This window comes from Xenopus tropicalis, chromosome 7 (genome assembly GCF_000004195.4).
Source record: "Xenopus tropicalis strain Nigerian chromosome 7, UCB_Xtro_10.0, whole genome shotgun sequence".
Taxonomy (NCBI): Eukaryota; Metazoa; Chordata; class Amphibia; order Anura; family Pipidae; genus Xenopus; species Xenopus tropicalis.
Window position 1 is genome coordinate 72605791 of NC_030683.2, and position 25185 is coordinate 72630975.

At 38.5% G+C, this 25185-nt stretch overlaps 1 protein-coding gene across 2 annotated transcripts in view; it reads right to left on the reverse strand.

Moving 5' to 3' along the window:
• Window positions 1–25185, reverse strand: part of arhgap32 (Rho GTPase activating protein 32) — a 312512-nt gene that overhangs the window by 165871 nt on the left and 121456 nt on the right. For both annotated transcript variants that reach the window (XM_012967128.2, XM_018095929.2), the window contains exon 3: window positions 24986–25040. In XM_012967128.2, coding sequence (XP_012822582.2) covers window positions 24986–24993 — 8 coding nt within the window. In that variant the 5' untranslated portion in view covers window positions 24994–25040. The remainder of the gene's footprint in view (window positions 1–24985; window positions 25041–25185) is intronic.

Here is a 25185-nt window from a genome sequence, read left to right on the forward strand (position 1 = left end):
GCTATACATTGACAAATCCGCTCATTTAGTGATATTGCCAAAACAAGTGGTTCATTCCCCAATATGCACTCCTAGAGGGCCACATACAGTACATGGACCACCTTGGTCTGTCGGCAGATTTTATAGGCTTATGTATGGCCACCTTTAGGGGGTAATGTAATTTGTTTGCAGCAAATTCAGAAAAACTAATACGAAGGTTGACATTACAGGTACCCTGTTTGGATTGATCTGATTGGTTGTGTCGGGTTACTGCTGCAAACATTGTGAATTTTATTTCATAACCTCATTTTTTTTTGTAGGCTGGCCTGATCTAAGTATGATTTCTTTGTCAACCCTAGCCGGCCGCACATTTCAGAACACGACCTGGCTATTCTGAAATTGTATCTTCACTCAGCCATGATTTATTTTAAGTAGTGGGCATTGCCTTTGCCTGTCTGTTCTTAAGGTGGCCATACATGGGCAGATTTTATCTGCAAATTCAGGTCCTTTAGACCAATTCGGCAGCTTATCTGCCCGTGTATGGGCACCCCTGACAAGCCTAGCCGACTAAGATCTGGCCTGAAATTGATCACATTGAACTGGCTTGTTGATGTAGTCCTCAGTCTGGCAGCGCCTATGCCTACTGGTTTAATTCGATCCATTGGCCCTATGGCCAAGCGATCAAATTAGCCCAATACTGCCCACCTCGGGTGGACATATCTGGAGAAGATACCCTCATTTGGTGACCTCACCAAACAAGCAAATCTTACAAAGTAAGCCACCTTTAGGGAGAAGACACAGGGGGCAATTAGTAGCCATTACTTTTAATTTAATTTTCCTTTTGTCACTGTTTACAGTTCAATATAAATACATTACATCCCAACCCAGCATAAAAAATAAGAGTGTTTTATTTTCTTGGCAGTGACCCACATTTATCAGTTTAGTAACTTGGTTTGAATGTATACTGGTTAGTTGTCAGGTTGGTGTGATGTCAGTTTGCCAAGGTGGGAGTGACTTACCTTCCACCTGGTGATGCCCTGGTATAATATGTCCAATTAGGAAAGAGCACTAATAAATAAAGTAGGGATTCTAGCATATTTATTGAATAAAATAATCTATTTTGTTCCAGTTTCACAGTATAGCAGTAACAACATGCAAGCAACAAATCAGGGAGAAATATCTGTTCTCCAGCTCATACAATATGCACAGGAAATGAGGGTGGGGAATAATGATATTTAACAACCATGACTCACAGCTGCATGTCTCTGAATCGTGTGGAGTGGGATGATAATCTACCGAGTACTTATGTGTGGAGTTCTTGTTTGTCTATAAACCTGTTTTAGAAAAAATAGGTATGCACACTGCAAATAACAGAATCATGTGTTAATCATGTGTGAGTTAATACACATCTAGGTGTATGCTATATTTGTGTCAAAATTTGTATTGTACTGTATTTGCCACAACCTGCTAAAAGTTACAAGGGTACTGCTGCTGGCATCACCCATACTCTTACCATAAATCCATAATGAGGTAGATACTCCACTGTTCTACAGGGAAATGCTCCTATAATAAAGATTACTGTCTTGTGCCCCAGAGAAAACCTACTTTTATGTAGATCCCTGTTTATCACCCCCTTTGCTGAAGGTCTAGGGCTTGTGGATGGCACATTTCTCTGTATTTTTGTACTGAACACACTGCAGGTCTCTGTACTCTGTATTGATGAGGGGCAGGGGGAGAAGGCATGCAGGCTGTCCAACTCTCTAACCATCGCCTAATTTGCTTGCCATTCAGATGCACAAATTAGTGAGTGACAGCAGATGCAGGCTGATTGAGCCTTGTAGAGGACACGATGGGGGGAATTCACAAAAGTGGAGGTAGCCCTTTTTTGGAGTAAAAGTGGTGGAAAAACTGGTGGAAAACACTTTCACCAGATTCACAACCACCACTTTTCTGTTTTTGGTGAAAGAAAGACAGTTTACAGACACTTTTGTGAATTTGTCGTTTAAACGACATTTATACGACGTTTTAACGACATTTTTTCCAAACATTTTTCCCCAACATTTTCAAAATGGAGTAAAGCTCAGTGTAACTGTCAGACAAATTCTAAGCTCTGCTGTTTTGTTTTGTTTCCCCCAGTCTCCATTTCACACATAAGGTAGGGGCCCCATAAGGGGATCATTAACATATTAATGGGGATTAGCAGACTATTGTTAGGTGACAAGTTTCAGTCTAACCCTAGAACAATAGGTGCAAAAAGCCTCATTAACATTTTATAAACAAGAAAACACTGATTAAAAAAAGTTTAATTTATATCTTATATATAAAAAGTTTTTACCTCACATTTGCATTGTTATGCTATATTTAGCTTAATCAATGAGGCAATAATAACATTTTGAGTGAATATATTGTAAACATTTTTATTAAAAGGAAAAGTAAAGCCTCCCAGGCAAATTTTTAGTTTTAGCAGCAGTGCCCCCTCTTTAATCACTTCACTGACATTTGCCCCAACTTATCTGTGCCCCCATAGCATGTCCAGAACTACAGAGCTGCCTGACAGCATTGGCCCTCACCTGTTCCCAGCAGCCATCTTGGTGGCACATACACACTGGCACCCAAACTGGGATATTGGGGTACAGGGTTGGACTGACCCCAACAGGGCACTGGATAAAAACCCAGTGGGCCCTAGTCCTCTTGGACCTCTATTCACCGGGCATGTTGGTGTGGGGGCTGGATTGCTGCTGACCAGTAATGAGTAGGGGCTAGAGAAGAAGGTATTCAGACCCTTAAATCTTGTTACAGAAGTGGAATTACACAGAAATATAGAAAACATTAGAAAGCCCAGATTGTCCTGAAAAAATGATGTATAGTTTCCCTGGGCAAACTAAAATTACCCCTCAGGAAATGCCCCAAAGTGAAATGGCAAATGGCATATGAAATGCAAAATCCTGCTGGTAAAATTCGTACCCCAAGGCTCCTGTCGCTGTGGGACTGGGTTTGGTGGCACCGACAGATTTACTAACAGCTAAAGGCAAATTCATAAAAAAAATGTCAGGAAAATGACAAAATCTGAAAACTGTCTGTTTAAAAGACAAATTCACAAAAGTGGAGATAGATGTTTGTGAATTAGGTGGAAAAATACCACTTTTATTTTGTCGGAATATCACCACTTTTGTCAATTCCCCCATAGTGCATAGTACAGCCAAACCTCAGTCAGAAGTGCTCTGTGTATGAGTACCAGTGGTGGGTCCACCTCACTCATCCTGCCCCCCCCCCACGTGTTTGTGTGCGCATGCCAGCACGCACATGCGCATTGTAAGCGGCATGCTGGCACACACTCTCATGTAGTGCTGGGCGGTATGACCAAAAATTCATATCACGGTATGCAGGCCACAACTGAAACAACTGTCACAGAACGCTCTTAGAAATGTGCTATACTAAGCAAGATCCACATCCCAAGGCTGAATGAGTACGAACACAGTGAATTCAAGTTTGGAGGCGATTAACTCTGAGATGCAAGCTTTCAGTATAAGAATTTGTCTCCAGTGTGGGGGGGTTTCTTTAATTTAAATAAATGAATTTACACATATCCCTGTCATTTGTATATATTTACTATCAATTTTATTCAGACATTGCAGATAAATTCTGTCTTGTTAGGAGTTTATGTGAAACCTTAGTGTATTACTGGCTATGTCTGGGCAAGGTGGAGTGATTGGATGCTGTGGGGTGAAATACAAGTAGTCAGTCACTCTTGTAGAGCATTGTACAGGGTGCATGGTGCAAAGTAAAAGGAAGGAAGGTGGTGGATTTGAGGGTATTTTGAGGGATTTTCAGCTTGGTTGGGTGGGTTTTCAGCTTGGTGGGTTCTAAGTAGTGCTGGGCCGTATGGCCAGCAGTGCGGCTTCTGTTGCGTACTGACGTCACGTACGCACGGGGCACCCCGATCTGCACCGGTTTGGGGGTATTTCAAAAATTAATATCAGTTTTTTTTTTTTTTAAAAACGGTATTCGGTATATGGCGGTATACCGCCCAGCACTACTCTCATGCAGCTCTTTCTCTGCCCTACAAGAGCACTGACTTACATTTTGGCACCCCCCAGTGATTAGAATCTTCCTTTAAAGCTCCTATTCATCTTCTGGGTTTCTAAAGAAAACATAGACTAAGCAGATCACACTACTTGAAGACCATCAGTCATATTGTTTCTGATCAGTGATTATTAAGCCAAGGTTGTAATTTCATACATCATATCTATAATAAGTAGATTAACAATAAGACACAAGTTACACAACCTTTCAAATCCAAATTTTTCCCTAAAATACTAGGGTTAAAAAGAAAAAAAGTCAAGTTTTATTACAATTTTTAAAATGTTTATGGAATACCCTATAATTACCATTGGCAATTTAAAACACAGACAAGGTAGGTGCCTCTCTTTACAGCTCTCTAAGCTGTTAGCAGTCAATAACCATTCAGTGACTTTAGGGGGGCCATATGGGGCATAGGTTTGTATGGGGCAGTTAGTTTGCTTTTGAATCTGACCTGCGTGCTCACAAACTAACAGTTATGTCTCCTGTGCCCCCTATAGTCGCTGACTAAGAGGTTAGAGAGCCGAATGCAGGAAGTAGTATTCTGACTATTATGTTATCTGTCCACTCCAGCCTTTATAAATTACATTTATGCCTAACTATATTACAAATATTTTTTATTTTGTGTAGTCTATCCATTTTACTCAGTTTAATTTTTACACTGAATTATTCCTTTGACATTGCCAGTGGCGGATTTGTAATTCGGGCACCCCGAGGCCACCCCCTGTCCGTCGGGGGGGGGGCTTTCCACAAATCCAAGTCTGAACATTGCCGTGCGCTCCCTTGTGGAACGCACAACCATCTTTCAACTTTTACTTTAATGACTGCCGTTTTTTTTTTACCACTAGAGTGCAGAGCCTCATCAAACAGCTGAGAACAGGAGGGGTGGAACAGCAGATAGGGACCTTGCTAACAGAAAGTGAGCATACAGTGTGAAATACAGATTGTACTTGAATAGGTAAAGAGTGATAAATGGTGGTATTGTTGGTTGACATATAAGACTATTATTATTGCAATGAAACTGTTAAAAGTTTGGGGACACTGGCGTTAAAATGAATTAAATGACTCTGATTGGCTGTCTGTGGCTCCACCCACTTTTTTTTCAAACCTTGAATTATTGTCAACCAGAATGGCTGCATTTTAAATTTAAACCAAAAAAAAAATCATTAGATGAAATATGATTGGCTGTTGGTGGCTCCACCCACTTTTCCAAACCTAAAACTGCAGTCCCCTAGTGACCAACTGTGAAGAGTTTGGGGTTCCTGGTGTAAATAATGTGAGAATGGCAGAAGGTTGAATTTCCCTATTTTCCCTAACTTTCTATGCAGTCACTCTTATATTCTTATTAAAACCACTGCCTGGTTTTCAGGGTAAATGAGATCCTAGCAACCAGATAGCTGCTGAAATACCAAACTGGAGAGCTGCTGAACAAAAACCTAAATAACTGAAAAACCATAAAAAATAAAGACCATGTATGTCTACATTACACTAAAAGTTAATTTAAAGGTTAAACTGACAGCCACTTGCCAGGTTTTAAAGCACAGCTAGAATATGTGATGGGGTAGCAGCTACATCCTTCTTTTTTCAGAATTCCTGCAGTTTTACAAGAAGCTAGAATTTTGATTTCTGTATATGCCATTATAAATATCTTCACGTTACATTGCAAAAACTCCAAAACAGTTTTGCAGCTGGTATCTAACAGCACCTAGACAAGTATTTCACAGAAATGGAGAACTTTTCATCTCATTAAGTGGCAAATAAATATGACAGTAGCAAGTAAAAGAAGCACTGATAAGAGAAGCAGCCTTTTGTGGTATCAGTTTATATGGGACTGTAGATTTTTCCCCAACAGAGTATAATTATCGTTTTCTGCCCTGTCTGATTTGAAGTTCATTTCAGCCGGAAAAATAAAAGTAATTACACAGAGTATGATTCTGTATCAACAAAACAAGTAATATCCTGCTATGTTTTATAACAGCTTTACAACCACCAACGGATTCCTGTTCCCTCCTCTACAAAGGAAGTGAAAAATACAAATTAGATTTGTCAGCTTTCTCCTACAAAACTGCAAGCAGAAAGTCAAATGTATAATGTATATATACACATAAACAAATGTATACACATACATATCATACATAGATTCACTGGGGGATTCTTGCCTTATTAAAGTTTTATGCTAGCCTCCAGTGGCACAATATAATATCATTTAAACATAAACAGATCTCAATAAACCATCTCTGTGCAATGTGTGTTATGCATAAAATGAAGTTCCACTGGATTATGACATTGCAAAGGACCTTAAGCAGTTTTCAAAATCTCCATAAAATAAACATAAGCCACAAATAATTCATGTAAAACTGCTAATTGATGTAATTGATTAAAAACTGTGCTTAATGATATATCTCTAATCATAATAACATACACCTTACTTTAAAATATTGACATTAGAATTCAAAAGGATACATTATTACCTATATAAAGTTAACCCTGGCACAATAGTGTTACAGAATTTCCTATTTTGTATTTACACTTTGGTAGAAATAATATAAATGCAAGCTATCTACTAAATGGTAGTTTGTTGGGGGGATCCTTAATGGAGAAGGATCTGGGTTTTTTTGTAGATAACAAGTTGTCTAATTCCAGGCAGTGTCATTCTGTGGCTACTAAAGCAAATAAAGTGCTGTCTTGTATAAAAAAGGGCATTGACTCGAGGGATGAAAACATAATTTGCCTCTTTATAGGTCCCTGGTAAGGCCTCACCTTGAGTATGTGGTGCAGTTTTGGGCTCCAGTCCTTAAGAAGGATATTAATGAGCTGGAGAGAGTGCAGAGACGTGCAACTAAACTGGTAAAGGGGATGGAAGATTTAAGCTATGAGGTGAGACTGTCGAGGTTGGGGTTGTTTTCTCTGAAAAAGAGGCGCTTGCAAGGGGACATGATTACTCTGTACAAGTACTGTACATTAGAGGGGATTATAGGCAGATATGGGGTGGTCTTTTTTCCCATAAAAACAATCAACGCACCAGAGGCCACCCCTTTAGATTAGAGGAACAGAGCTTCCATTTGAAGCAGCATAGGTGGTTTTTCACGGTGAGGGCAGTGAGGTTGGGGAATGCCCTTCCTAGTGATGTTGTAATGGAAGATTCTGTTAATGCCTTTAAGAGGGGCCTGGATGAGTTTTTGACAAGCATAGTATCCAAGGCTATCGTGATACTAAATCTACACTTAGGGGCACATTTACAAAGGCACGAACACTCCGAGCATATTTTCGGCTAATTTTTCGTGCGTCTGCACGATTTTGTCGTACGCCACACGGCTTTTTCGTACGCTTGCACGAAAAAATCGGAAAGGTTTTACCGCTGTTTACAATTGTACGGTACGAAAATTTAGTGACTTTCGGATCACCAATATGATATTATCATGACTAATACAATTTTTTCATAAGCATTTTCATGATATTTGCAATCTTCAGAAATTTTCGTTTTCAATCCAAATTTTTCCCATTCGGGATTCAAACTCGTGATTTGATAAATCTGCCCCTTAGTATTAAAGTTTGTATATATAGTTATGTATGTGATAGTATAGATAGGTAAGTATAGGTTTGTGTGTGCTGGGTTTACTTGGAAGGGTTGAACTTGATGGACTCTGGTCTTTTTTCAAACCTATGTAACTATATTAGTTCGTACATTCAGAATGTTAACAAAGACTTTATGTGCATTCAATGATAAATCTATCCACTGATACCAGTCACTTATTAATACTGAAAGGAAAAAGCAAAATGCCAACATACGGGGCCATATGAGATGAATTTTCTCTGGCACACACAGCTTACTACTTTGCACCAGTGCAGTTGCTTACAGCAACCAATTTTCTAACTTTTAATAAGCTGATCAAAACAAATTGCTCAATAGTTGCTACTGACCAAGGCCCTGATGCAATTTTACATCCATGTTAAAACATCAGCTTCTCTACTTATGCAAATTTAAAGTTGAACAATAGCATTAACAGACACTTTCTTTATGAATATAAAAGTCATACACATATGTATATGGAAAAACTGAATTAATGTAATGGAGTCTCAAGAACTGAAAAGAAGATCCACAGTTACAAGACATGCCATTCATCCCAGGAGAGAAGATAGTAGTTGTCTGTAGTACTGCATTCTAAGAATCCTTTAACTGTTGTACAGATGATTACATTTGGATACACACTATTGCCTTGTATCTGTATTTATTGCTATTTTGATTAGCAAGAATAACAGTAGCAACATTAAGTGCTACAAATAACACATGCATTAGGCCAATAATGGATTGCTTATAAAAAAAAAAAACCAGTTGCTTTTACTTCCCTGGCAATGTGGCTTTGACAGAGTTGACTGCCTTTCCAATCAATGTAGCAGAAGCCAGCTCAATAAAGGAAAACTATACCTTCACAATCAATACTTAACTAAATAGTTTATCTCATATTAAGTCAATTAAATAATCTTACCAATCTGGAATATATTGCCCTTTTACATCTTTACCTTGAGCCACAATTTTGTGATGATTTGTCTGCTCCCACAGAGATCACCTGACAGGAAATAATGCAGCTCTTACAGTGTAACTGTAAGTGCGTAAAATACAGAGCTCTGTCAATTCATTGGCTGATGTGACCTAAAATGTATGTGTGCCCCTGGATTGTTTGTATGATCCCAGGGGGCAATCCTTAGTACTTAAAATGATACTTTCCATTTAGAATGCGCTGTTTTATTCAATATATTTTTATAGAGACCTATATTATTCGGGGGAATAGTTTTCCTTTAAAAAACCTAAGAGAAAGCATGTAAGGTACTGTAGAAAATGGAATTAAATACTTGACAAGGGGATACTTCGGTTTTGTAAAAAGACTGTGTAGGATAAGGAACTCAGACCCAAAATTAATTTAAACAATAACTGAAAACTCAAAAATTACTATAAAATACTGAATTTATTTATATTAACATATTAAAAAAAACATACAAACCCAATGAATGTTTGCAATATTCAGACTTATTCATACTTATTCATTCAATTACAAGTTAAAAACATTACTAATCAAATTTACAAGTATATTGAGTAGAAGTTACATATCACAGGGTTAAATGTGTTCATGCAGTTTGTACAGCTTAATACATATTTTCCAAAGGTATAAAATTAGAATGTCACATTGCATCAAATAATTAGTAAAAGCTTTACGTTGAAATTATACAAATGATTAAATAATAAAGTAAGTCAATCAAAAAGACCAATCAGTAATTGTTAACATGGACTCTTTCATGGTGGATCACTTGCTTCTGCTACATTGTTGCAAGAGTCAGAATGAGTGGTGCAGAAAGGGACAAACAAATTGAGCTTTTAACTGCAATTTTAAAGCCATTAGCAATACAAAGAAGGTTGCTTAGAATTGCATTCTATTTCACTTTGCAAAAAGTAGGATGTACTTTTAGGTTTAATTTAAAATGTTTGTGTAGTTTAAAATAGACATGTCCCAACAGTACATTGGAGGGCATTTTCAAAGCATGGGCATTTTTCATTAATGATATGGCCTCAAAGGAGGATCATCCATGTCACCATGTGTTTAGTATAGAGCCACAATACAATGAGGCACATTCATCAAAGTACGATTGAGTCTGAATACAAAAAAATTGTATATTTTCTATGTTTTAGAACTGTGTGTATTTTCTGCTTTTTTTTGTTAATTTGTGCGACTTCACAACAAAATTTGTGTGACAAAATCGTATTTATCCTGCCAAGTACGAAAGTTTCGGATTCATTCAAGCTTCGGTATCGTGACTTTCCTTGGGCCAGGTTGGAGCCGCAGAGTGCCATTGAGTGCCATGGGAGGCTTTTAAAATCATGCACTGAAGATTACATAGTAACATAGTAAGTTGGGTTGAAAAAAGACATACGTCCATCAAGTTCAACCATAATGCCTATATATAACCTGCCTAACTACTAGTTGATCCAGAGGAAGGCAAAAAAACCCCATCTGAAGCCTCTCTAATTTGCCGCAGAGGGGAAAAAATTCCTTCCTGACTCCAAGATGGCAATCGGACCAGTCCCTGGATCAACTAGTACTAAGAGCTATCTCCCATAACCCTGTATTCCCTCACTTGCTAAGAATCCATCCAGCCCCTTCTTAAAGTTATATAATGTATCAGCCAGCACGACTGATTCGGGGAGGGAATTCCAGAACTTCACAGCTCTCACTGTAAAAAATCCTTTCCGAATATTTAAATGGAACCTCCCTTCTTCTAAATGGAGTGGGTGCCCTCGTGTCCGTTGGAAGGACCTACTGGTAAATAAAACATTAGAAAGGTTATTATATGATCCCCTTATATATTTATACATAGTTATCATGTCACCTCTTAAGCGCCTCTTCTCCGGTGTAAACAGACCCAACTTGGCCAGTCTTTCTTCATAACCGAGACTTTCCATACCCTTTACCAGCTTAGTTGCCCTTCTCTGGACCCTCTCTAACTCAATAATGTCCCGTTTGAGCACTGGAGACCAAAACTGAACAGCATATTCTAGATGGGGCCTTACCAGCGCTCTGTAAAGGGGAAGAATAACCCCCTCCTCCTGTGAATCTATACCCCTTTTAATACAGCTCAAAACCCTGTTTGCCCTTGCAGCTGCTGCCTGGCATTGCTTGCTACAGCCAAGTTTATTATCTACAAGGACTCCAAGGTCCTTCTCCATTATGGATTTGCCTTGTGCAGTCCCATTAAGGGTATACGGGGCTTGCATATTTTTACATCCCAGGTGCATGACCTTACATTTATCCACATTAAATCTCATCTGCCACTTAGCTGCCCAGATTGCCAGTTGGTCAAGATCCTGCTGCAGGGATGTCACATCCTGGATAGAATTGACTGGTCTGCAGAGTTTTGTGTCATCTGCAAACACTGATACATTACTCATAATACCCTCCCCTAAGTCATTTATGAACAAATTAAACAAAAGTGGACCCAGTACAGAACCCTGAGGGACCCCACTGAGAACCTTATTCCAAGTAGAGAATGTACCATTAACAACCACCCTCTGTACCCGATCCTGTAGCCAGTTTTCTATCCATGTGCAAACGACTTCACTAAGACCAATAGACCTTAGCTTAGAAAGCAGTCGTTTGTGGGGAACGGTATCAAATGCTTTGGCAAAAACCAAATAGATTATATCTACTGCATCCCCACTGTCCAGCTTCTTACTTACCTCATCATAAAAAGCAATTAAATTGGTCTGACATGACCTGTCCTTCATAAAGCCATGCTGATTACTGCACATAATGGCATTCTCCACTACATAATTTTGAATGTGATCCCTTAACAAGCCTTCAAATAACTTGCCCACCACGGATGTCAAACTTACAGGCCTATAATTGCCAGACTGAGATCTTACTCCCTTTTTAAATATGGGAATGACATTCGCCTTCTTCCAATCCCTAGGTACCATACCTGATGAAAGAGAGTCTGAGAATATCAGAAACAAGGGCCACTGCAATTCTGCCCCTAGCTCTCTCAGTACCCGAGGGTGTATTCCATCTGGCCCAGGTGCCTTGTTTACATTTATCGTGTGTAACCCTTTAAGCACCATATCCTGTGCCAACCACTGTGTAGTTAGAGCTGAGGCAACAGTGCAGCTATTGGGTGGGACTTGGCCCACTGGCTCCTCTACTGTATACACAGAAGAAAAGAACTGGTTAAGCACATCTGCCTTTTCTGTATCCGCTGTAACCATATTGTTATTATAACTCAATGGGGCCACACCCTCAACCTGCATCTTTTTACTATTAATATACTTAAAAAACTTTTTGGGGTTAGTCTTGGCCTCGGCCGCGATGCGCTCCTCATTTTCTATCTTTGCCTTCCGGATTGCTGTTTTACAACACTTGTTATAGTGTTTATAATCATTAAACGCATCTACTGTCCCCTCTGACTTATATTTCTTAAAAGCTTTCCTTTTTCTCCCTATTAACTTCTTTACCTCAGAGTTAAGCCACATAGGGTGATTCTTAACACTTCTACTTTTTCTTATTAATGGAATGAATTGAGAACAGTAATGATTTAATATCATTTTAAATGACAACCATTTCTGCTCTGTGTTTTTATCAGAAAACATAATGCCCCAATCTATGCCCTGAAGCGCTGCCCTTGAGGAGCTAAAATTTGCCTTCCTAAAATTCAGTGTCTTTGTTGCCCCCGTGTAAATTTGTTTCCTGCACCAAACATCAAATGAAATAACATTATGGTCACTATTACCCAGGGGTTCAACCACTTGCACATTTGCTATACGTTCTGGGTCATTAGAGATCACTAGATCTAGTGTAGCATGGTTCCTGGTTGGCTCCTCAACAACTTGTGACATAAAGTTGTCATGCAGCAAGTTTATAAACTTGTTCCCATTTACTGTCCTGGCAGTACTATTGCCCCAGTCAATATAAGGGTAATTAAAATTCCCCATTATTATCACTTGCCCCAAACTAGCAGCCTTTTCTATTTGCAACAGGAGCTGGGCCTTCTCCTCTTCGCTTACATTAGGGGGTCTATAGCATACCCCTACAATTAGCTTGGTAGATTCTTTACTATCTGTGAGAAGCTTAACCCTCCCTCTCTTAACCCCATCACTTCCTCCTTAATATTTGCTTTTAAGATTCACAAAGGTTTTCCCGCCATTTGCGATCGTTAGGATACGAGAATTTTGTGACTATCAGATCGCACCACAATATTTTCGTACAACCACAATACGAAATTTTCATACTTTAAATGCACATCAGAAAAAATCGTGATTAATACAATTTTTTGTATCTTGCTTTTTAAGGTCTGAAATTTTGTACTTTGATGTATGTGCCCCAATGTGTTGTATGTGCATAAACACAATAGGAAACAGTAGTTGGTGGGTTACGTTGTCTTTAGTACACTCCTATAGCAGCCAATGACACAAATTAGCTATACAATTCAATTCTTTGCCATTATTACAATTTTTATATGCAATCAATGCAAGAAGATGCTGTTTTGTGTAGCAAATGCCTTGTAACCTGCAGAAGGATTTTTTTCAGAATGTAGTTTTGCTTACACAATAAGGTACAATGGGGGTGCATAAAGAGATATACTCAACTTCTAATATGAAAAAACCTTCACACAAACATCAATTTTAATGAGCAAGACAAAGGTGAGATGAATTAAAAGAGCAAGTGGCTGCACAAATTATGTTAAAAATACACTGCTACTGATTCACTTGTGAATCCAGAATCATCCCAGTCTATAAGACACCCACGTTCAGGCTTTCATTAAGGGTGAGTGCTGGCAATTCTCCAGCATCACAGCCCCAGTTACTATGACAATGTCAATAACTGTGTGGGCTCCATATAACCCCATAGTGCAGAAATACTATGAAATGAAAAAAGAGGAAATACTATGTGGAGAGTAGATATAATGATTGGGGGCTCTTCAACACATTTATATTATAAGTGACAGAAAGACGCTTGAATTTCACAGCCTTATGTCATTAGACTTCAGCTTAGAGAACCCAGTGCTGCTGAAGGTGGAACAGGAAGATTTCATCTTTGAAAGTCCAGATTTCCATATTATCACAAAAATCCTTCCTTTGGACAGTTCTTATCGGTAGCAGTGCCATTCCCATCATGCTGATCACCTGAAAGGACACTCTAGTGCATGTTTTAAGATGGCAACTGTTTTATAAGCAATATATACAACTGAAAGAATGGAAAGGCAGCTTTACTACGCACCTTGGTGGTGCCTTGTATGATATTTGTCTGTTCAGCCAATGGTCGCCTTTATCATGTCCAGATCCTTTCTATACTATTTTCCATTCTCTGAGTTCCATCATGGTGAGATAAGTGTCTCACTACCCTACAACCACTCTGTATGCACCTCTGATAGCCGCACTTATAAACCATGATATCCAGTTACATAGTTATCACTTCTCTTGTTGGATATCTTAGATATCTTGCTGCACAAGTCAATGTTGACCTCACAATGATCAAACCAAAGTTGGTCAAAAAGGAACAGTGATCCAAACAACATGTTCCTCTACTTGTCACAAATGCCATGTTAAACTGGTGGTCAGAGAATGCATTTTGATTTTCTGTAGTCAGCAGATGAGTGTGTTTTGACCATGTGTTCAGCAATCATCCAGATCAGTGCATTGTGGCCACTTGCAGGATAATTGGTGAGATTAAGCCAGGGCGTAACCAAGTAGTCACAATGTAAACATTAACATTTGTCAGTGAGAGTATCTATAACCAAACATACTAAACTTCTCACAGCAGATAATCCATCATAGCTAGAGTAAGAAGGGCTAAAAGTAGCTGAATAGCCCTTCACAATGCAAGTCATAAAGTGAAAGCCTTCTAACATCCCCATGCTATACACATAGTACTGCCTTATAAGCAAAAAGAAAAGGCTTTAACCCATACTTACTTAATTATGGACAGAGAGTCAAATTACTCCTTAGTTCTGTGGCCAAATATAGATCCAGAAGCACTGGTTTAATAACACAGATACGGCCTAATAATTCAGAGCCATATATCCAAACTTGCAGACAGCCTGTTTCTACCTCTTTAGATCTTTAAATCTCTTCAATGCATCACATTGCAAAGCATGCAGTGAAATATTTATTTAAACCGAAGGTATTCACATGCCTCATGCTGCAAAGAGAACTGCCTTAAAGGAGAAGGAAAGGCATCCAGACTATTTAACATAAACAAAAATCTTCAGCACACCACTTACATACATGTTCTCAAAGGGTGCTTAACTTCCACAGCCGCTCCCAAGCCTTTTTTCCATGTATCTTTGCAAAGGGGAAGAAGCACTCCGGTGTGTTGGCAATGCCTTTAAATCATTTATTTGCAGAAATGAACAAACAGCACAAGCTTTCGGGGGTGACCCCTTCTTCAGGTGAACCTGAATTTTTTCTTAGCTAAAGCCTATAATATATTGATTTTCTCAGTATATTTTTAACTTTTTTTTTTTATTGGGGTTTTTATATATTTTTACAACTAAAAAAATAGCCTGTCCTAGAGTTACACAGGCTTGATTATGAGGAAACATCATAAGTCACATAAAAATGTCGCTGGGCCACAAAGGACCCATAGTGATAAACATGATAGATACAAAACTATATCTACAAAAGAATAAACTGTGTGGACAAGAGCTCCCTTGTGTCTCCTGACTGTTGATACAGACTACATTTGGCATGAGTGATGCATTTGGTCCCCAGCCCCTCCCCTGGGCTTAATTCACCTTTATACCTGCTGGGTCAAAGGTGTTTCGAGAATGATCTCCCCTCTCTCTATTCTGGGGCCCATGGATTAATAAAATCCATTCACTTGCATGTCATCCTGACTCCCCCACGTTTTGTTAAACAAGTCCATAGTGTTATTCCTGAGTGCAGTCAGGTATTCCATTCTCCTGGTGTGGTGGACTCTCCCCAGAAAGTCTGTTTCTGTGTGTGTACATTCTTCCATTTTCCTGTGATGGCACATCTGGCAGCTGTGAGGAGGGCACTGGCTAGTTTTTGGGTTGAGTTATTAAGTTTCAGAATTATTTTCCTAAGAACCAGTATCGCTGGATCTGATTGGGGTTCAACTAACAATACTATGCTCAGCCATTGTGTCACTGTGTCCCAATTTGCCTGAAGGTTTGGGCAGGACCAGAATATGTGCAACACCTCCAGCAATTTGTGAAGGTAGTCTGAGGAAACCAATTATATAAAGGGATAGCAAAGGTACCAGCCCATAATTATTTTGTATATGTTTTCTTTTATGGTTACACACATAGGGTTTTAACAGCATTCTGCCAGCTGTCACACCAAGTGGTTTATTGGTTAATTCTATAGGTTAATCCAACACTTTTGTTTATATATGTGTGTGAAAAAGGTCTCTATCTTTCAGAAGGGTATAGCATTGGAAGGTGAGTTTTCTTTGGGTAAAGCCATTCTTACAAACAAAATGGGCTGCCCATGTTATATGATGTATCTTGGATTGTGTTAAGGAGGGGCAGAAAGGGGAGGAGAGGAAGAACGTGTGTGGAACTGGTATGAGTGAGAAAAGAAGGTAAACTCTTTACTGTTGCATACCTCCCAACATTTGAAGAATGTAAAGAGGGACAAAAAGAAATGCCACACGCAGAGCAGTGAAAATTATTTGACCACACCCATTTTTTTCATCCACACCCCCTAAATACCCTCTCATTTTACCAAATTTGCCACGTTATTTAAAGTTTGAACACATTTCTGGGGGTTTTGGGTCTTGTTTCATGTTTTATTACTGTTTTGCTAAAAAAGGTGAAATTGCCCTTTAAGCTGCAAGTCTCAGTTCCCCCAAGAGACCTATTTAGCTTATTAGTTACAATTGTATCTCAGTGCAGGTGTTGCTTGTTAAGGTTTTTGGGCTCTCTGCCAAAAGCTACTTATTTAGTTAAGTTTGAGAAACTTTGCATCTTTTTTAGCATTCAGTGCAGGAGATCAAAGGGAAATGAGGTACTTTTCAATAAGAATCCGGGACTGCGGACTGACCTTTTAAAACGGGGACTGTCCAGTTGGGAGGTATGCTGTTGGGGTGCTGAACCTGCCAGACATCCTGTAGGTAGTTGGCCCCCATTAGTGTGCAGAATTGTTGGGAGGTTTGATCTCAGACTTTTTGTGTATGTTGCTGTATGGGACCTAACCTATACTGTGACTTTTCAATGTCAGTTTTTGCTAGTATCCTTCTAAGAGTGTGTAAGGGTCTATTGTTTGGTTGGTAGACATTTATGAGAGTTATAGGGGTGTTACACAGAGTTACAGATACAACAATAAAATGGCCCTTAGTGTCCGCAACTGTGTGCTGTATTGACAATTGGATGTTTTTATATATTTCTGCTCTTTTCTTGGGACCAGAGGCCCTAATTATTGCTGGAATTCCCTTGACTGCATCAATCTCTTGCTGTCTCTATTGCCGGATCTGCTGTGTGGCTGGGTGAGTTTGAAGTGCTAGATGTGTCATTGGCGCTATCTTGCATTTCAGCGTCATCGTGGTGCAGGGTTTTGTGGGTAAGGAACAGTGATAGCATTGGATCCTTAACTCGCTTCTGCCCAACCTCGTGGATTCTCTGTTAGCCTTAGGTTCCAACTGGTGAGGTTATGAACTCTGTTGTTAGTTGTTGGTAGGTTTTAGCTGGTGCTATGCATTGAGCTAGCCTAATGTGCAGCCATTTCCTGCCTCGGCGTGTTCTGCCCTCAAAATCTCAGTATTTTTGCACTTGAAATAAAACTTTCATAACACTCATATTTTCACAATGAAAAAAAAGCAAAGAGGAAAAGAAAATCTATAAATGAACTGGTTTTGACATCTCAGCATGTGACAAATCATAAGATTCTTTAACTGGAATTCATCTACTCCTTGTATATAATAGTCTTATACATATTTTTCAGGGGAAATGTACCCTGTTTATATGTAGAATAGTTAGTATTTAATTTATTTGGCATAACATTTAAAGAAGAGTACGAAAACATAGTATATTGCTTAAAATATTCTTCTTCTTTTTTCACCATTTTCTTTGAACCCAAATGGGAGCTGGTTGGCTGTGATTTTGGGTTTGCACCCTCTGCAAGCTTTCATTTCTTTCATTGTTTGGGAGAATTTCACCTTTAAAAGTTTTTTTTTATTTTTTCCATACTGTTTTCTGCTGCCACCAAGTGGCCAGCATCTCTCCTATGAATACCTGCTTGAAAGGCCTACCTGTTCTGAAATCTCCTCACTAGAAAACAATAAAAACTGAAAGTGTTGTTTTTTTTAGCAACTGCAATGCATGTTCATTCAGCTGTGAATATGTTTGTACAGGTATCCTGCACACAGCTTATTTGTACACAAAGGTCTCTGATGCAATTATTTTACGTCTAACCAGCTGGAACACACAGGCTTCAAGCAGTAGGCCTTAGGCTAGTGCCATATGAGGCTGATAACTGCAGGCCGAGAGTCAGCCCCTATGCTTGTATCAGCCTTCTCATGTGCCCGAACCCTGAGCTACTGCATTGGCCCAGGCGCAGGCTGGTTGATGCCAGCAGAGGGGCTGATTCTTGGCCTGAATTTGTCTGCAGGACGAGAATCAGCGCCAGGTGACATTGGCCTAAGTTTGTATTAATTGTCATTTTAGGAAAGGTTATTTTGCCTTACACTAAACACACACATTAGAAAAAATTAGCAAAATTAGTAATTAAAAAATATATATTTTTTTCTAAATGTCTTCTTTTAGTAGAACAAATAAATGGATAAAAAGAAACAAAAAAGAACATTACAATTGTACCCCTATGAGACGTCTACCACTTACCATATATGTGCCAGCCAGCTCCAGCCTCAGGCTTCCTTTTTCTTTTAGCTTTCTCTTTTTTCTTTCTTTTCTTCATCTCTCTCTGTCTGTCCCACACATGGCTTCCCTTCTTTTTCCTCCATAGGTAGTCCATGGCTCTTCCAACCACTTCCTTGTGCTATACAAGATTCTTGCTCTCAGTTTCCCTTCTTCTCTTTCTACCTTCTTTTTTTTGTACTACTATAATTTGATCTATATTTGCAATTATCCTAGTATGCAAGAATTATTATAAATGTAATTGTAACGATTATTATGCAACTTCAATAAAGTCTTGTTGAAATACAAAAAAAAAAAGAAACAAAAAAGAGCAAACTATGAGTAAAAGTTTTGTCATGAGGTCTGCTCCCTAAAACAGGTGAGGTTTAAATACACAAACTGTACCGGTGGTTGATGTGCTGCAGGCGGTATTTTAATTTTTCAAGTGTGCTATTACTTGCGAAAGGTAACCCCTTTTAGAATTTCTGCTAGTGTCCTTTTTAGAACACCAGGGGAAATCTTTATAGCTTTATCAGGATTCCTTTTACTGAGCAAAACAAATATTAATATTTTAATATTTTAATGTCCAAAAAATACAATATCATACGCCCCAACTGTCCCGCTTTGCGCGGTTGCGCCCCGTGCGTACTGACGTCACACATACACACGGGGCGCAACCTTATAAAAGGGCCTGGCACCGCCGCACATGGAGCCGCATAAGGAGAGGAAGCGCAGAAGAAGTAGGAGCATGTATTGGGGGGTGGCTCTGTGTATTGGGGGTCTTTGTGTATGAAGGGTACTGTGTATGGGGGGCTCTGTGTATGGGGGTACTATGTATGGGGGGTACTGTGTATTGGGGGGCACTGTGTATGGGGGGCACAGTGTATTGGTACTGTGTATGAAGGGCACTGTGTATTGGGGGCATTGTGTATTGGGGGGCACTGTATGAAGGGTACTGTGTATTGGGGGGCCCTGTGTATTGGGGGCACTGTGTATTGGGGGTGCACTGTGTATTGGGGTGCATTGTATGAAGGGTACTGTGTATTGGGGGGCACTGTGTATGAAGGGCACTGTGTATGAACGGTACTGTGTATTGGGGGGCACTGTGTATGAAGGGCACTGTGTATTGGGGTACTGTGTATTGGGGGGCACTATGTATGGGGGGTACTGTCTATTGGGCCATTGGGGGCACTGTGTATGGGGGGCAAATCTGGTACATAGTTATAGCTCACTTATAACTGACTGTCTTCTCTCTATATTTGTATTTTATATGTAGGAGTTGCTATATTGTTTTCCTTAGGTAGTACAGTATGAGTGTATAGCACATTTGCGTCTGATCTAATCATTTCAACTATATAAAAGGACTATTTTTAGAAAAAAATGGGGTGTGTTAATTGGAGCGTGGCCACAAAGGTGGGCGTGGACAAAAAAAATTGCTGCACTGCGCGGGTCAAATCTTTTTGTCCCTCTTTTCATTTTTCAAATGTTGGGAAGTATGCAATATTGGCACACAAATACATATGTATACAATTTCATATTATACTGTGCTGTGTATCTGTTTGCCTCACCTTCAAAACTAATGTTTTTATATTTATCGTGGGCCAAAAACTGCCTTTATGAAAGCTTATTATGCTTGGTTTGGAGATACTGTACATTTCCATCCACCTAAATATACCTGTCTCACTGCAATCCCCTTAGGGGAGAAAAAGGGCAACCCTTTGTGTCTTTCTACAGCAATGCATAGGTGCTAGTTTAATTCACTTATGGATCACTAAGAAAGACAAGTAGGATGGACATGCAGCACTACTATATAATGACCCACAGACTGGCTCATTGTTCTGAAGAATTGCTAACTCTGGGGTAATATCATACCTGTTGACACCTGGAGCTGCCTCAGTTAAATAACTGTGCCTTTAATAACCTGTTTCAATCACCATCACGGCTTCAAGCGCAGAGAAATGTATTGATCTCAGTGGGGCTTGAAAATTCTAGACAGACTGGGTACATATATTTTTGCAAATCAATCAATTACTCAATGCACATCTACTAACCACAAAAAGGCAGCAAATGGTATGTTTAACATATAATGCTCTTTATATGGAAAATATTTGCAAAACAGTAAATACAATTACAATGCATAATATACATACCACCAGTTGGACAAAATGCAATATACAGAAAAAGCAGACATTTGTGGATTGAGAAAACCCCAACGTTTCGGAATACAGTCCTTTGTCGAGGGGATTCTCATATATAAACATGTATTTTTGCAGTCAATAAAGACACCCAGAAGTTATTAATAGAGGTTGGGGAGAATAAAGAAGGGGTGACTGTACTAGATGTGATTACCACAGGTATATAGAAGCACAATAGCTTGTTAATGTTAAAACCTAAAATGTGTTATTAAGGGTTTAAATAATAATAAAAGTTAGGCCCTCTGAGTACTCTTAGTTGCCTACCTTTTACGCCAGGCAATTAAGTCTCTTTTGGGGAAAATACACCAGCCAGGGTGGTTTTCAGCAGGTTATGTTGCAATATTCCTCTACTTACCCGATTTAGATTCATTTAGAAACTGGGAGGCCCATTTATCAACATTCTGATGTTGGTTTAAAAGTTTTTTAAACCATGCAAAAACGAATTTCCACTAAAGCCACACATGTCTAGTCATTTATTAAAAGATCAAACCATGAAAATGAATAAATTACAATGTGGAATGAAAACCTTGAATTTTTCATTTTTGTAAGAATTTTTGTGTGCTTACAAACAAAAATACTTGAAAACCTCTAAAACCAAAATTGTTAAAATTTGCCCAGGACTACTCCCATTGACTTCTACATGGCTTTTAGATTGTAAATAAATCATGAATTTTTCAAGTTTTCATGTAATAATCCACGATTTTAGCACTAAAATCAAATATTCGTGAATATGAATGTTAGAAAATGGGCTTCTTAAATTTGGCAGTACAGAACTGGTACAAGTTTTTTATTTTCTTGCAAGGCCCAAATGTTGAAATTACCCAGTTACCCTGAGTCAACTGACTCTTCACAGAAGAAGTGTTACCCTGGGACTAAGAGTTTAGCAATTAGTAACTGAGGGATGCTTACAATTACATTACTTACATTACTTACATTGTTGATTATTTTAGAATCTTTTAGTTGGAAGTATTTTTTTAACTACTTTTTTCAAAACTGCAAAAGAAAGGAATGAAACAAAATTCACCATGTCTCAAAACTCTTCCTTACCTAAGCAGCAGCCTTTGTGCAGCTAATTATAAGGAGCTTCTCAGTAGAATGGTAGTTAGTTTCATCAGCTTCTTTAGATTGTCAGGATCAGAAAGTGATAGTGTATACTGTATAGTGATAGAGTATGGCTTAATATTCTATAAAAAATTAGAGTATGATTGGCAAAAGCCCTATTCCTTTAGCTAATGTTAAAAAGGGGTGTATACTGTTCCTTTATTTTTTTCTCTTGTATTAATTCTTAATTAATCTGATCTTGCATTTAGTTTATCAGGTATTCAAAACTCACTCTGTTGGTGCCATTTTTTTCTATAACAGAGCAAATTAGTATATTTATTAGCCTATTGCAGTGGACAAGACTCAAACAGATTCACTGCATGTGGAAACCATGCATGAAAGCATCCATGCCACCTCCCACAGACTTTACTGGAAACCGCCTGCTGGTTTTTGGTCTCAAAATGTATGAGTTTTTTTTGGGGGGGGTGTAAAATATGTCTGCAACAGCAGTAGCAGACAAGTCCTATTATAATTCCATTACAGGTGATATGGCAGTTTTAAAGGAGAAGGAAAGTCATTTTGGCATTTTACTGCCAATAGATTCGCCACATTAGTGCAAGCTATAATGCTATATTTATTCTGCAGAAAGCATTACCATACCTGAGTAAAGAGCCCTAGAAGCTTTCTCTGTTTGTTTGAACAGCAACTGCCATTTAGCTTGGTCTTCATAGCTTCCTGCTTGCAGTCTAGCAGTTATAGCTCAGATGACACATTCCTAAAGGTGGGGGGCGTGAGTTTTATGAATTCTTATGGGTGGGGGGAGCAGGAGAGGGGAGAGAACTGCGCAGACTCTGGGAATGAAGGATTTTTCTGAGAGAGGAAGTCAAATACCTTAAGAACATGTTTACAAAAAAGACAAGAAATCCTGTGTTTCTTTTGATAGAGAACTCAATAGCTGGACAGTGGCTTCGGTGTGTCAGACAGGAGAGCACATTGCATCAACAGGCTTTTAAAGGAGAAGTAAAGTCTAAATCACTTTACCAAATGTTACCACCCTGTGACTCTTATCACTAAGCACCAGCCCTGGGTACCCCCCAGCGATTTTAAATTTCATTCACTTTTAAAAACTCACATTGCTAGCATCAAATTGTGTATGAGTGTCAGTGTGACTATTTAGGAAAGTACATTTAGTAGTTACACTCAGGTAAGTGATCATTTAATTAAGAAACTGTGTATCACTATGTGGTAATATTTTGCACTGAGTTAAAAAGATGTCTGGTTAATTAAAAATCATCACAATGGTAAAATGTGTGATTTTTACTGCTTACAGGAGTAAAATGACTCAAAAGACATGTATAAGTGGCAAGATATCTATATATTTTATTTCTTCTTGCGTGTGTTTTTTCTCTTCCTTATTGCTGTCATAAAAGGCAAAGCCCTATGCATATATCATCAACAGACTGCTCTAACAGGAGTAGGGTTCACAGATTCTTATTCTAATTGCTTTAGGAGTTGCCTCTTGCTACATGAGCTTTTATTTTCTGCTGCACATTATTCTGTGACTGACTCTCAAAATGCTATTAACAAAGCAAGCAATGTTTCCTGGACAGGAGAAAGTTTTAAGACCAAAGTTAGGACTTTATATTCTTAACTTTAGGTTGATTCTTCATGATATAATGTGAAAGAGACCCAGAGCATACCAAAACAACAAGCAGAAATTAGTCTAACATTCGTTATAATGAGATGAATCCCATAATTTAATACAGAATATGCTTGTGCAGTGCTTTAAGGACACTTCTGGAGCTGCAAATGACATTTTAAGCAGGTATCTAAAACTCTTGTTGTGCATTCTGAGAAAATTCTACACATTTCTCTCTTATTGGAATCCAAGAAACTGATTGATTAAGTAAAGATGTAGATAAAAAAAGTCAGTTTTGTAAACAAGTCGAATTTGCCAGACAGATATCTGAATATTCGCATCATGCAAAGCTATCCATTTAAGTAATTATTATGCACCTGCAGTGACTGCCTGTATCCAGTTCAGTTTCAACACTGTATGGGTTTCACAAAAGAATACATGACCCAGCAAGCCAATTAAGATAAAGAGAGAAAAATGAGAAAGAAAGCAGAAACCTTATAGAAATCCCTGTTAATTACCCTATTGGGTATGTATGATCTCTAGTACTCTAACCATGACTGACAATTCTACCTCAGTTCCTGCTTGTGATGTATAATGTGTTCATAAGAGAGAATTGTGTCTTTGTACTTAAATCAGTTAAAATACATATACATTTTAATAAATGGTTTACTATACAAGCTAAGCTAAACATCACACCTTTTGACTATTTATTATTTTGCAAATGTAAATGTAAAGTATATCTTCAAATAGCCCATAAAACTAAATGAGAAATGGCTCAAAGGGGGCTTGATTTATAAAAATGTATGGGTCAAGCTGCTCATCTTGTTTCCATTAACTATAATGTGGTATAGGCCAGTAGCAATGTGTATAAAGCAAGTAAAAAAGTAAATTTTAAGTCTCTGGGTACTTCAGTTTCCTCCCACACCCCTGGGCATACAGAAAGATTTATTGGCAATGATATAATTGCCCATAGTGTGTGTGAAATCGAATATGGGACCATAGATTGTGAACTCCGCCGGGAGAAGGACCAATGTGAATGGTGTATGGTCGTTGTAAAGTGCCATGGAAAATGTCGCCACTATATAAACAAACATTATTATAATAAAATTATTGAAAGGTTGCCATAGCCAAATCATCCATTTCAAAGCAGATTAATATAAAACCACATACTGAATGGCTGATTATTTAGATATGTAATTCCCTCAGGTTTGAGTTTGAAGTAGAAAGAAATATTTATCAATTTTTAATTTTTAAGATACTGAACTGTAGGAATATAGGAAAGTAGCGTTCAGTTTAGAGGCTTTTATGATATATAAAATGCAGGTGGTAGGATTAGCTTTGTCACTATAGAAAATGTATATGCTCTAGTTATATTATGGGTATTCTAGAAACCACAATTTTGGTGCAATTAGATATTAGCTCTATTGAGCAGAGTCCTCTTTACCTGCTGTATCGTCAGTTTTTGTAGTTATGTTTGATGTGTACACCCTTTTACAGAGCTGTGATCTGGAGGGGATAGAGGGAGTTAGAAGGGTAGGTGAAGAAAGGGGCAAGAAGGGAGGTTAGGTTACCTGGACATACATGACATCAGTATCTCAGCACTATCTAGTAACAATACTATTATAAGGTTTAAAACTATCAGCTCATCTTAGCAATCAAAGTACTCTTTATAGACAAATGCCTTGGCTCTTACCTGTACATACAAGGTCAGCACACTGATATCACTTGGAAAGGCTTCATACCAAAAACTGTAAAGAAAGAAAAAAAAAAACAATTAAAATACCACTTGCAACTTTCCGTTTTTTTTGCGCAAAAGTACAAAAAAGTCGCACAAGTTTTGAAAAAGTTGCGCAAGCATCGAAAAAGTCATAGAAAAATATGCTTGGAGTGTTC